The sequence below is a fragment of the Myotis lucifugus genome, unplaced genomic scaffold (genome assembly GCF_000147115.1).
Source record: "Myotis lucifugus unplaced genomic scaffold, Myoluc2.0 scaffold_40, whole genome shotgun sequence".
Taxonomy (NCBI): Eukaryota; Metazoa; Chordata; class Mammalia; order Chiroptera; family Vespertilionidae; genus Myotis; species Myotis lucifugus.
The window spans coordinates 3,302,609-3,315,868 of NW_005871088.1; the positions used below are offsets into that span (position 1 = coordinate 3,302,609).

Here is a 13,260-nt window from a genome sequence, read left to right on the forward strand (position 1 = left end):
ATCTTTTCTTTTCTGCAATTTCAATTTAAACATTTCCATGCAGACTCTTTGTATTACTTTCAATTGAAACTTAATAGTGCAAATGGATAAATATGTCTCCTAAAGAGACTTTCTAGCCCAAGGCATCACCCATTTTCAAACCTGTAAATGTTATTTATTACACTCCTCAGATTTTCTTTTTAAGAGTGAAGATATGATTTAACAACTAGTTTTTAAATGACAAATGGCAGTGACCTGACATTAAAAAACAGCTTTATTGTTTACTTACAGATGCAAATTTATGTCCAAAACTTATCCATTCTTTTTGTACCAATATTTCAAACCCTTCGATGCTCCGATAGAAGCTGTCCAACATCAGCATGGCCAGGGACGTCAGCTGGGCAGTCCTGTCCCATCCATCACTACAGTGCACGAGCACAGAGCTCCTCCCTGAAGAAACTTTGTCTGCTACTTGAATGGCTCCTGTCAAAATAAGCTGGCAAAGAAACACATGCAAGTCAGTAGGTAGCTGCAAAGTATGGCTTCAATTTGAAATGATAGTTTTAACCCTAGAAAAAGTCCTGTTTTAAAATATTATTAATGTCTAGAACAGAAAGAGTCCTGAAAAATAGAAAATGAGGACTGTGGGATCTGTGTTCTTCTACAGAAACTGCATTCAAATGCAACTTGGTATTAAAACAAACAAACAAACACAAATAGCCAAACTGCATTTCAAACTCCTAATCATGTATGCAACTGTATTAGTTGGCTGGGACTGTCATAACAAAGTACCATGAACTGGGGGCTTAAACAACAGACATTATTATCTCCCAGAGGCTGGAATCTAAGATCAAGCTGTTGGCAGGGCCGTGTTCCCTCTGAAGGTTCCAGGTATAAGCTGTTCCAGGCCTGTCTCCTAGCTTCTGTTAGCTCCTTGGCTTGTGGCAGTTTAATTCCAATCTTCAGATGGTGTTCTCCCTGTGCATGTGTCTCTGTCCAAATTTCTGCTTTTCACAGGAACTTTGGTCTTACTGGATTCGGGGTCCATGCTACTCATTTATAACCACATCTTATCTAATCATATCTACAATGACCCGAGTTCCAAATAAGGTCACACTCTAAGGTACTAGAGGTCAGGACTTCAACATATGAATTTTGGGGGGAACACAATTAAACTGATAACAGTGATCATATTAGAAAAATCAATGGCCCAATAGGTCCAGTCTACATCTTAAAGGCCTGATGCAATGGAAGTCGCCTTTTAGCATATACATTATAATAGTATGGTCTTTTTGTCACAACTAATAAATCAATGTTGATACATTAACATGTTAATAAACTTATTAACTTATTTTTTAATAAAGTCCATACTTTATTCAAATTTTCTTACTTTTTACCTAATGTCATTTTTGTAATCCAGGATGCCTCATTGCATTTAGCTATCACAAGTAATATTTTTGCAATTTATTTTTGAGGATGATAAATTAAGAAAAAATGAAAGACAGGTGAGATAAAAATGCGATTCCTATTGAGTTGGAAAATAAAATTTCACTAGAAAACAATCTATCTTAATAGTTCACCTAAAGTAGGCATTCAGGGTGAAATTTTTGTGATGTTTTGTATACTTGTGGACTTTGGTGACATAAATAATGTGTGAAGCAAGTTTTTACAATCAAGGAATCTAATTGATTGAATTTTATTATTGAAAGTTGAAACTTAACATGTATGAACAAAATCAATTAAAATATACTCTTTTCATGGAAAAAATTAAGTAGGCTTTTTGCTTGTTTATAATTAGAACTAAATGGCAGCTTCTAAAAGTGTTAGCTCCCTTAGATAGCTTCAAGTACTTTTACTTTTAAAAGAATGGAGGTTTTTGAAGTCTTTATGCAGAGAAAAGATTGAATATAATAAAGCACAAAATTTATTCTTTAAAATTAGTCAATTTGATATTGGTTTCAATACAAACAATCTCTCTGTAGGCCCAAGGGTCATACTAAGTAGTGGTTAGATAATAAACTGGCTACTTTTAAATAAACCTGAGTGAAAGACTCAACTACTTATTATTGATGAGATGGAAAATGACATCTCTAAAGATGCTAAAAATATTGGGGAGGTGATGTTGTGAAATCTTTACTTTAGGTAAGCAAATGATAAGGAAATACAAAACTGTCAAATGCAGAACTTCTTTCACTGTTCAATTTTTTTAAATTTAAGGATTAAAAATTCTTGTTTCACTAAACAATCACTTATTTTTTATAAATATACTTGCCTTGATATGTTCTAACCAATGAGTTGACTCCAAACTGGACAACCAGTGAGATTCTTCCACATTAGGATAAACAATGTCTTTGACTTTTTTTAAAGATTCCCGCATAACATGAATGTTATGAATGTCTAAGAAGAAAAGCTCGGTGTTATGATATGCATCATCACTTTCATATCCTCCTCCTGTTGCCTAAGAAACAAGACATATAAACATAGTTAGTCAGTTGTGTTTTCTATTTCTTTTTTTCTAATTTATTTTTTCAATTACAGTTTATATTCAATAATGTTTTATATTAGTTTCAAGTGAACAGCACAATGGTTAGATAATCATATACTTTACAAAGTGTTCCCCTCGATATTTCTAGTACCCACCTGGCACCATACATAGTTATTACAATATTATTAACTATATTCCCTACATTGTACTTTACATCCCTGTGACTATATTCTAACTACCAATTTGTGCTTCTTAATCCCTTCACCTTTTTCACACAATCCCTACACCAGTGATGGCGAACTATGACACGCGTGTCAGAGGTGACACGCAAACTCATTTTTTTGGTTGAGTTTTCTTTGTTAAATGGCATTTAAATATATAAAATAAATATCAAAAATATAAGTCTTTGTTTTACTATGGTTGCAAATATCAAAAAATTTCTATATGTGACACGGCACCAAAGTTAAGTTAGGGTTTTTCAATATGCTGACATGCCGAGCTCAAAAGGTTCGCCATCACTGCCCTATACCCTCTCTTCCCTCTGGCAATCATCAGTTTGTCCTCTGTGTCTATTAGTCTGTTTCAATTTTGTTTATTTTGTTCCTTAGATTCCACATATAAGTGAAATCATATTGTATCTGTCTTTTTCTGACTGACTTACATCAGTTAGCATAATACTCTCTCTATGCCCATCCATGCTGTCGCCAATGGTAAAATTTCATTCTATTTTTATGGCCGAGTAATATTCCACTGTATATATGTACCACAATATTTTTATCCACTCATCTATTGATGGGCAGTTGGGTTACTTCCATATCTTGGTGATTGTAAACAATGCTCAATGAACACTGGAGCGCACATATTCTTTCAAATTAATGTTTTGGGTTTCTTCAGATATATATCCAGAAGTATAATCACTGGGTCATGAGGCAGTTCCATTTTTAATATTTTGGGGACCCTCCATACTGCTTTCCACAGTGTCTGCACTCTCACCAACAGTGCATGAGGGTTCCCTTTTCTCCACATCCTTGCCAACACTTGTTTGTTAATTTGTTGATGATAACCATTTTTTGACAGGTGTGAGGTGACATCCCATTGTGATTTTAATTTGCATTTCTCTGATGATTAGTGATGTTGAGCATTTTTTCATGTCTATTGGCCTCTTTGGAGAAGTGTCTATTTAGGTCCTCTGCCCATTTTAAAATAGGATTGTTTTTTTGGTGTTGAGTTGTATGAGTTTTTAAAAAAATAAATTTTGGATATTAATTCCTTATCAGAGTATATCTTTGGCAAATATCTTCTCCCATTCAGTGAGTTGTCTTTTTGTTTTGTTGATGGTTTCATTTGCTGTGCAAACCTTTTTAGTTTCATGTAGTCTCATTTGTTTATTTTTTCTATTGTTTCCCTTTCCCAAGGAGATACATCAGAAAAAATATTGCTACAAGAAATGTCAGCGATTTTGTGTTTTCTATTTCGTCAGTAACTCACACAAATATTTGAAAAGTTACTGAGCCTCCAAATCTCAACTGTAAACCTTGCAAGTTACATAAATGACTGATGGGACTTGCCTTCCTATCCAACACTGAGTTCCAACAACATTAGTCACACTTTGAGCTAGAAAAGGGATGGTAGGCTGGCAATTTTGGGAAGACGTGTATTTGTGAGAAAAAAATCACTTTCAAAATCTTCTAGAATTACTAGCTCTTCTTCCAGAACTGGAAAGGCAAGAACAGGTTCTGAATGGCCCTTGTTCTCCATCAGTTTTATAAAAGTACTTTTCAGGGTGAGGCACTGACTTTGTAGTACCACTCACATGAGACACACGGGCTGGAGGAAAACAACAGGCTTTGGAGTCAGACAGAACCAGATTAATAGCTCTGCTTCAAGCCCTTCCTTGCTGTGTGATCTAAGGAAAGGACCTTAACCTCTCTGAGCCTTCATGTCCTCTCCTGTAGAATACAGGATAATACTACCTAGGTCTCACAGGATTAAAAGAAGCCATACTCAATAACAGCTAACACCAGCCAGTGTTTAATGAGCCCCTATGATGTCACAGATACTGTGATTCTTGGTTTGCATGATTTTATTTAACTCTTATAGCAATGCTACAAGATAGGTATTACCATTCCCATTTTGCAAATCAGAAGAAATGCTATTTAACTATCCCCAAAGTCACACAGGTAATCAGACTTTAAGTTGTCCGACTTCAATACTTGAACCCTTTCTAGTGCACCATGACTGTCTGTCTGCTATGCAAACACCAAAGACAGAGCACTGCACATAGTGGGCCCTCAAAGCCCAAAAGGTGTCAAGAGGAGTGTTACTATCTACTGCAGCACCTATAAGTATAAACTGCTAGGGCAGTCACCGGTTCACCTTCACAGCATGGTGAAGATGCCCATTTTCCACATGGATGAGAAGAAATGCTATAATTCTGTTTAGAAACCGGGCTGCATTCTCCTTAATGTTTTTAAATGCCATGGAACACGTGGCCTCTGGCTCTTTAAGAAAAAGTTAAATCATTTAGAGACTTGTTGAGAAAACAACGTTCTATAAGCTGAAATGAAAGGATGCTAATTAACACCGTAAAAACATCTGAATGTGTGAACTCACCAGAAAAAAAATATTATCGTCAAAGCAACATTATACTAATTTCAGAGTGCCTGTAGGAAGAGGTCTGGGAAACGTGCTTGGAAATGAAGAGCAAAAATGAAGGCACCAGAAAAATGTGCCATCGTTACTTCATGTCCCTTTCCTTTTTATTTATAACAACAGAAGGAATTTAAACTTGTAGCTCCGAATAGAAGGGCCAACACATCCTGGATTTCTTCTAGGGTTAGTTACAGAGACGTTCTCCTGCAATAGAAATAAGGCTACTACTTGAACTTCAAACCTGGAGACCTATGTATAAGCTTGATGCCTCGGTCTCCACAGACTCTAGGTAAGAAAGTATATTTTATTTTGACATTAATGTTTGTTTGTTTTTTGCCGAGCCCATATATATATATATATATATTACTCATTGCCAAATTTTCTGGCAAAAATAGACATTAATACAGTTCCACTATAATTCACAGTGTACAGTTCCACTATAATTCACAGTGTGTTGCCGAAAAATTAAAGCAGCTTGACGCTTGATCTTATTCACCCCTGGGTTTTGTTTGTTTGCTTGTTTAATTTAAAATGGTGTGATGTTGCTTGTTATATCTGGGGTTGTGAATATCTAAATATCCACAAGAGAGGAATGATTAGGTCCAAATAGAACAGAAGTCAGAAGGGTAAAATCAATTAGTCAGGCACAGATTAAGTTCTTAAAAGTGCAAATTCTCCATCTCTGGTTAGTTTTGAAATATTTTTTTCAGTGTTCTTTTTTTCAACACAAAAAAACAACAACCCAGACTGCCTAGTATGCCGACATACAGGTCCAAGGGCCTGTTGCTATGGATATAGATGACTAGGCGAGAGACACAGCCAAGAGAGGAGGGGGACCTGAGTGTGTTTTTTAAAGAATGATTCAGAGATCTTTAAAGCCTAGGTATTTTTCCTTAAGATTTTCCTTCCCTTCATTCCTAAGGGGACTAGAAGCACAGGCATATTTCCCGAGTGTTAAAAAGGCATTCAATAATTCTACTGCTATAACAATGAGCTTTATATGATGTATGCATTTTATACATTTTAATATTTTAAAATATTATTTCTAAATACCTCATTTTAATGCTATATCTGTTTCAGGCTAAATGTATATATTGCATTTTCTACATTTATTCAAGTCTGAATTCCAGGAAAAGAAATATATAAAGTTAAGGATAATACAAGAAGACATTTGTATTTAGACTTTATTTCTGAAATATTTTACTTTTATAATTCCTAATTTACTTAGTGATTACACTTCCTGATTAGTTTACATATAATTTCAAGATTATATTAATTCCCCAAACAAATACCACCTGTAGTAACGAACAGCTGGTCCAAGAGCATGCAAGGGGCAGAGAGGCCCCCCGGGAGTCAGTGTATAAGATGCACAACCATGTAAGTGGAGCCCCATACACATGCCTTCTCACAGATGCGTGTGCAGACAGATGCCAAAGGCCCACTAAGGAAGCTGCTGCAACTGTCTGAGCTGCTCAGGGACTTGTTTTGCTTTCAGGTTCTTGTTTTGTGCTCTGAATAATTGAAGATGTCAGATAGATGACCTTAGGATAAGCAAATTATTCAAGATGATGAAATTGAAGCCTACAGCTGATGAGAAACAAGAAATCTCAAAGATGGAATGGGGATGAGCAATGCAGGGCAGGCCCACTGTGAGCACTTGTGATGGCTAGCAGTAATGGGAGAAGAAAAACAACAAAACAGAAAGGAAAAAAATAAAATGTAAAAAGCATAGCACAATCTGGGGCCATTTAGTGTCGGGGCAAACAGCCTTACACCTTGCAGCAGCCTCCTGAGAGCTCCGGAAGCAACACTATGTAGTCACTGATGTTCACAGTGACAATCCCAGTCAACTTCAGGGGCACTCGGAATGTTCTGCTTAAGAATGCTATGAAGACAATTGAGACAGATTTCTTTGAAAATAATAACATTGTGTGTGTGAGATTATAAATTTCACATACATATATCTACTCCTTTCTTGAATTATTTTATATAAATGAGAATACACACTGATGAATATAATGAAGAAACTGTTTTGATAAAGCTACAAATTTAGGATTTTACAATTACAGCTTCCCACAACTCCTCACAGATGCCTCAGCAGCATAGACATTGGGAATAACCATCAACAGCCTAAACAGCTCCAAAGAGATTCTTTTGCCTAAGATTCTGATCAAAACCCAAGTTCATTACAGTTCCAGATTTGCCTAATATACCTAAAGAATGTTTTCATTTGATTGTAATATATTCAACTTTTAAGATACATTTTGTGATTAAAACTTTCTAGCTCAGTGAACTAGTTTTCTTATTTAAACTAAGTTTAACTATTAATTTAATCCCACATGTTGTCGTGATATGGCAAAAACATTCATGTGAAACACCATACACTGTATATAAGATGTTTCTATCATGTCATTAAATATACTCACCTTATTGGCCACTGCATTGACACTGGGTCTTGCATCATAAATCGTGAGTTTAGAAATTTGTCTGTTAGTCTCCCTGATGACGTCAAGATATTTTTCATCATCTTTATTTCGTTTACCACTCATACCGACGAGAGGCTGACTGCAACGCACAATGACTGTCTTGTTTTCTGGATGAATCCATGACAGCACCTATAGTTAGTACAGAAATTTTGAGCTATTAAAACAAATCTCAAAACAATTAAAACTATAAAAATAAAGCACTAACAATCATGATTAAGTGAATCTGCTTTTGATGAAATGGAATATTTATTCACCTATGATTTCACTGCGTGTGCCCAGAAACACACATTTAACAATGTCTCTATTAAGAGACAATTAGAATAACCAATTACCTTACTAGTCCTTTCTTAATTAGCACCACAGCTAATAGAAGTTACATGCTTGACTAAAAAATTTTAAATCACATAAAGGAAGTAGAAAACTTCTGATATTATTCCAGTTCTGTAGCTTGCACTGGATTTATCATCACAAAGAAACAACTTTAGCAAAAAGTGAGAGGTAAAGGAAATCACCTCTGATATAACATGTTTCCATAATAACAACTCACATCTGCAGGCCATTTTCCCAACAGTCTCAACTCTAGAATAATATGAGGGGTGGAGATAACCCAAGGGAAGCAAAAAAGGTGTCAGGACAGCCAAAAGAAATTCCGGAGTCTCTACAATGACGCATGGATACCCAGCTCTTAGGAGAGCTCTTCCAGCCTTCACTCACACTCAGTCTTCTCTAATTTTATACACACACCTAGCATATTTGATACCTGGTTTCCCAGGTCATAGCATAGAACCAAAAGTAACTGCAAAAGGTAGCTAATAATGTAATACACCAAAAGCTATAAAACTGTCCACTTTAAATGGATAAATTGTTTGGTGTATGCCTCAACGAAACTGTTTAAAAAAACACAAAGGGAGCCAGGAGGTCAGAGTGTTGGGTAACAGCATGGGCGCTGGGGGTGGCTCTAACCTGCATACTGAGCTCATAGCCTCTGCTGCTTCCCTTTCCTCATTCATCAAATGGGGAGTAATCTTATCCCATGGTGCTGCTGGGAGGACGAAGAAAGAATGACTGCAGGTAAAGTACTCAGTGCAGTTCAGGGGGCTGGCTGGCTTGAGTTAGCATCTAGAGGCAGGCCAGCAGCCAGTAAAGTCAGATATGGAAAACTATGAAAAGCAGACACAAGAGCTAAAGAAACAACAATTTGAGCTCATTTAATACAAGGCCAAATACACTGTTATCTTTTGAAGTCACCCACTCCAGGAAAGCAAATGACAAGCATTGATATTCATAAAAACTGATGTGAATAATGACAATGGGCTGGTGAGAATGATTATATGATAACATGCATACTCATTCATTGATTTTGTGCCATGCCAGAGACCAGTTAAAAACATCACTGTGGCCCCTTAGAGTCCAAAGGCTCAGAACTGTGAAGCCCTGGGAAAAAGCACTGGCCTTTACTCAACCTCCATTTTGAAATCTACAATGTAGAGAGGAGACCTACTCCACCTACTTCCTATAGCCTTTTCTTCAAGAGAGATAAAAGACATGAGATCACTTTTATGTATTTATTTATAATTGAATTGAATTTTCAGGTTAATAGAAATATAATTGACATATAATATTGTGTAATGTGTTGATTTGAGATCACTTTGAAACAGCAAATCACTACAGACACAAGGGATTTATTATTTGAAAATGACCCTCTTCAAGTTTTAAATTTAAATGAGGTCAAATGCAAGAAACTATTCTGTACCACCAATGCCCTCCTCTCTTTCACCCTTCGCCCTGCTTGGGAGATTTAAGACTAGAATCACCATGCTATGTTAAGAAATGCTACTCTGATGAATTGTTTCACCTCTAACTTTCTTTTTCTTTTGGGATCTCAACTAACTTTAAAAAGGACGCTTGCTATATCCTGGTACCAATAATGCTAATTTCATAATATCAACTACTATGAGTACTTTTAAAGTATATGGTACCATATTGGATTATTCTTCTTAAACTATCTAATAGCCATAAATAATTAAGGATATACTCAAAGATTTAGCCACCAAAAGATGTTTATCATGGCACTGTTTATAATAGCAAAAGATTAATAATTAAGAACCTTGGTGACTCATAATAGAAAACCGATTAAATGCATTGTGTTATATCTACATACTAGCTTATGAGTAGATATTTATCAGTGTGGAAACTTATTTCCAGGATAATGCTAGGTAGAAAAAAAGAGATTAAGACAAAGATTACAGAATTATTTTATTTTTTTCTAATAAAAATATGCATACATAGAAGGAAGGCTGGAAGGACATATACCAAAATGTTAACTGTGATTCTTATAAGGCGTAAGACTCCTTTTTGCTTATCAGTATTTTCTAAAATGTCTAAAATAAAATATGTATTACTTATGTTAAAGACTTTCATAACATTAAGATAAACATGTTTGAGGACAAAGGAGTAAGTATCCATTAATGGGAACATTAACACATGTGGATTATTTTATTAATCAGTGTTATTTTATAAGTTTTTTTCTAATTTCACTTAAAACAACAAAACTGCTTTCTCATCTATTCTTTTTGTATTTTTATATGGGCTTAAAAACTAAATATCAAGTATTAATGACTTCTCATTGAAAGCAAATGTGTTTTCTGGGTTACAGTCAAGAGTCACGGGTTAGAAAGTACATCAGAAAGAGTACATTACCTACTATTAGATATTATTAAGCCTGGTAATCTATAAAGATATAGGGATAATGGACAGCTTAGCCTCAGTTTTGTTAGGAAAAATAAATGCCAATTGGTGGCCATCACAAGTAAGAAGGACCCATAAAATGGTTCAACAAGTGAAAAGTTAAGCATTCTATTTGTTCTACAGTGGGCGCTCATTCACATAGAATAGTGGAAACTACTGGATTAAGATGGTAGCCTGAGCATAAGGAACTGGGCACAGTTAGTTCATTTCCTTTCCTGCTCCAAATCCCATGAAACATGCGCGCGCACACACCCCCCCCCCCCCCCCCACACACACACTCACACCTTTGTTACAGTAGATGCTCAATAAACATTAACTGAATAAAGTAGTGAATAAAAGTGATTCATGCTACCTTAATCCAGTTCTCCTGTGGACAAGGCACATATTAGCAAGACAGATTGCCAGGGTAAATGTGGAGTTTGTGGCTATGGTACAGAAAAATATGTCCAAATAGAGAACAAGAGTAGTGAACTTGTAACTAGTTTCCTTAGCACCGTGTTCTAACAAAATGAGCTAAAAAACATACTTTCAAGTACAATATATATCATGAAGATATGAACAGACACTCATAATTAGAGAACCAAGTGAATTTTAAAAGTTGCAATTATGTTGACAGTATACAAACATTTCACACAAATGTCCTTTTAAGGATAAAAATATCTAGACTTGGGATTTAAAGGCAAGGTGACATTAAATCTTAATTTCTTCAACCCTCATTTTTAAACCAAAACAAAACAATGTACTTATTATGACATGCCCTGAAAATTAACAGGGGGGAAAACATTCTCTAAATTTTTAGTCAATAAAATTTATATACACAGAAGACAGTAAGACTTGTACATACATATTTAAGAAGCAGGGGTGGGGGTATGTGCTGAGGGGTGGGAGTGGCCAATGAGGAAAAAAGGAGACATATGTAATACTATATGTAATACTTTAAACAATAAAGAATTAAAATTTATATTTAAGAAGCAAAGGAAACTTTGGGAACTAGGTCCCATGATACCATAAGTATACAGTTTGGAGTAATCTGTACTTGGCTCCAGTTTGCAAATGGTATTAAGGCAACTTGCAAATATGATGAGGATAAGCACATCCTAATAAAGCTGAGTATACATAAAAGCCTATACTTACATGCTCTATAACATAAGATAGTACCTTGTTTCCAGCATGACTCAGTTGACATTTATCAATACCTTTCATATATCAGGTATTATGCTACAAAGATGAAAACCACAAAGACCCTGTCCTACCATCTTTCCGTCCATCTAGCCCTTGGTTTACATATGATAGCAGTATTTGTACCCTCATTTGAATAAGAATTACTTGTGTTCATTCCCCATCCTTTATTGTGAGCTCTTGGAAGGCAGGTGTTGTCTTTCTTATTTTCCCAATTAGCCTGGTGTTCTGCACTCAAAAGGCACTTGACAATTACTTGTTGGATTGAAATCCTAGAGTCTTTCTCTGAATTACTTAACTATTGTTCTTATGGAATAAAATGCACTCTGAAAAAACAACAACATTAATTGCATACTCACTGGAATTCGATTTCGGGATCTGAAAGTTGCAACTCTCTTGAGATCTTCATCTGTGGCACGAAATGGAACCACCAAGAGAGGGGGGTAAGTGTCACACAGTTCATAGCACTTATTAATAAAAGTTATTCTCCAGTGGTGATTGGGCAAGCCCTGCAGGAAAAAAGGAAGTCCAAGTAAGTACTACATGACTTCATCTCTGCATTAGCCTTGGGTCTCCTTTCTTCATTCTAGCAGAATTTGCAAATGCATCTTTGACCACAGTGTAGTGACGGTCTACTGATTTATAATAAGGGAGCCAAATCAATAATCCAGACAACATAAGAACACAAGACAAACACTGGTGGTTTCCATAGTTCTAAACTGTCATTGGTAAATAAAGATTCTCTTGAATTTGAGATCTTCCTTTATTTCATGTCAAACTATTCTTTACTACTAGTACAATAAAGATAAATGCAAGGTCATTCCCCACCCATGTATCCCCCCCCAACCTAGAAAAAGTATATCATGTACTCTTACTCTGTGTCTAATTGAGGATAGAAAAGAGATCAGGCAACTCCCTCTCCCTACTCAAAACAGAGTAAATGTTTCAGTCTGCTCCAAAGTAGAAAGAGGCTAAGTATATGAAGAAAGTTGCAGAGGGGAAGTAAATGAAAACCCCTCTTGGGGAGGCTCATTTCGCCACCTCCTAAGAGTTTTTTCAATCAAGTTGTTTGAGATTGGTGATTGCCATATAGGTTGTGTGAGAAATAGAGTAATTTGCAGTCTAAACAGTCTGCACAGGGAGATATGGAAGACACTTCCCACCCTATCATCTACCCATAAAATTTTATCTAGTGTGGACAAGAGCCAGAGGTGGTGGAATATTCTCTCCCCATACTCACAAATACACAAATACACACACAAAAGTAAGCTATGTGGGTGCTTGGTTTGGGGACAGACATTGTACCTTTTCTTTAAGTCTGGTCCTATAGACCACGGACCAAACAGATGAGTCTGATGCTGAGTCCAATTAGAAAGTTATAAGTCCCATCAGAAAGTTATAAGAAAAAAAGATGGAATGAAATGGCAGTCTAGAACAAAATACCTTCAACAGTTCATATACTAGTAGGCATGCAATCTTAAAAACAGGAACTGTTTTGTTTCAATCTAGAAGCTTTGACCTTAAAATGTCTTAATATTGTCAATAACACTCTTAAAATAAGACTCAAATATTTTAATACATAATGCTACAGAGATCTCCAAACCATGCAAAATGTTTGAATGGTCCTTCTGCCTGAATAACTGCCCCAGAACAAAGGTAATTAAAATGAGAGGTATACACAGACTTTGAAAACAATAGTCTAAAGCTGATTTCTAGAAGCAATAGCACATA

At 35.8% G+C, this 13,260-nt stretch overlaps 1 protein-coding gene across 5 annotated transcripts in view; it reads right to left on the reverse strand.

The window, feature by feature from the left end:
- MTM1 (myotubularin 1) overlaps positions 1–13,260 on the reverse strand; it is a 101,177-nt gene that overhangs the window by 16,980 nt on the left and 70,937 nt on the right. For all 5 annotated transcript variants that reach the window (XM_006087736.2, XM_023753047.1, XM_014454938.2 and 2 more), the window contains 4 exons: positions 11,889–12,038; positions 7,543–7,731; positions 2,252–2,437; positions 269–475 (listed from right to left, as the gene is read on the reverse strand). In XM_006087736.2, the coding sequence (XP_006087798.1) occupies positions 269–475; positions 2,252–2,437; positions 7,543–7,731; positions 11,889–12,038 (732 nt within the window). The remainder of the gene's footprint in view (positions 1–268; positions 476–2,251; positions 2,438–7,542; positions 7,732–11,888; positions 12,039–13,260) is intronic.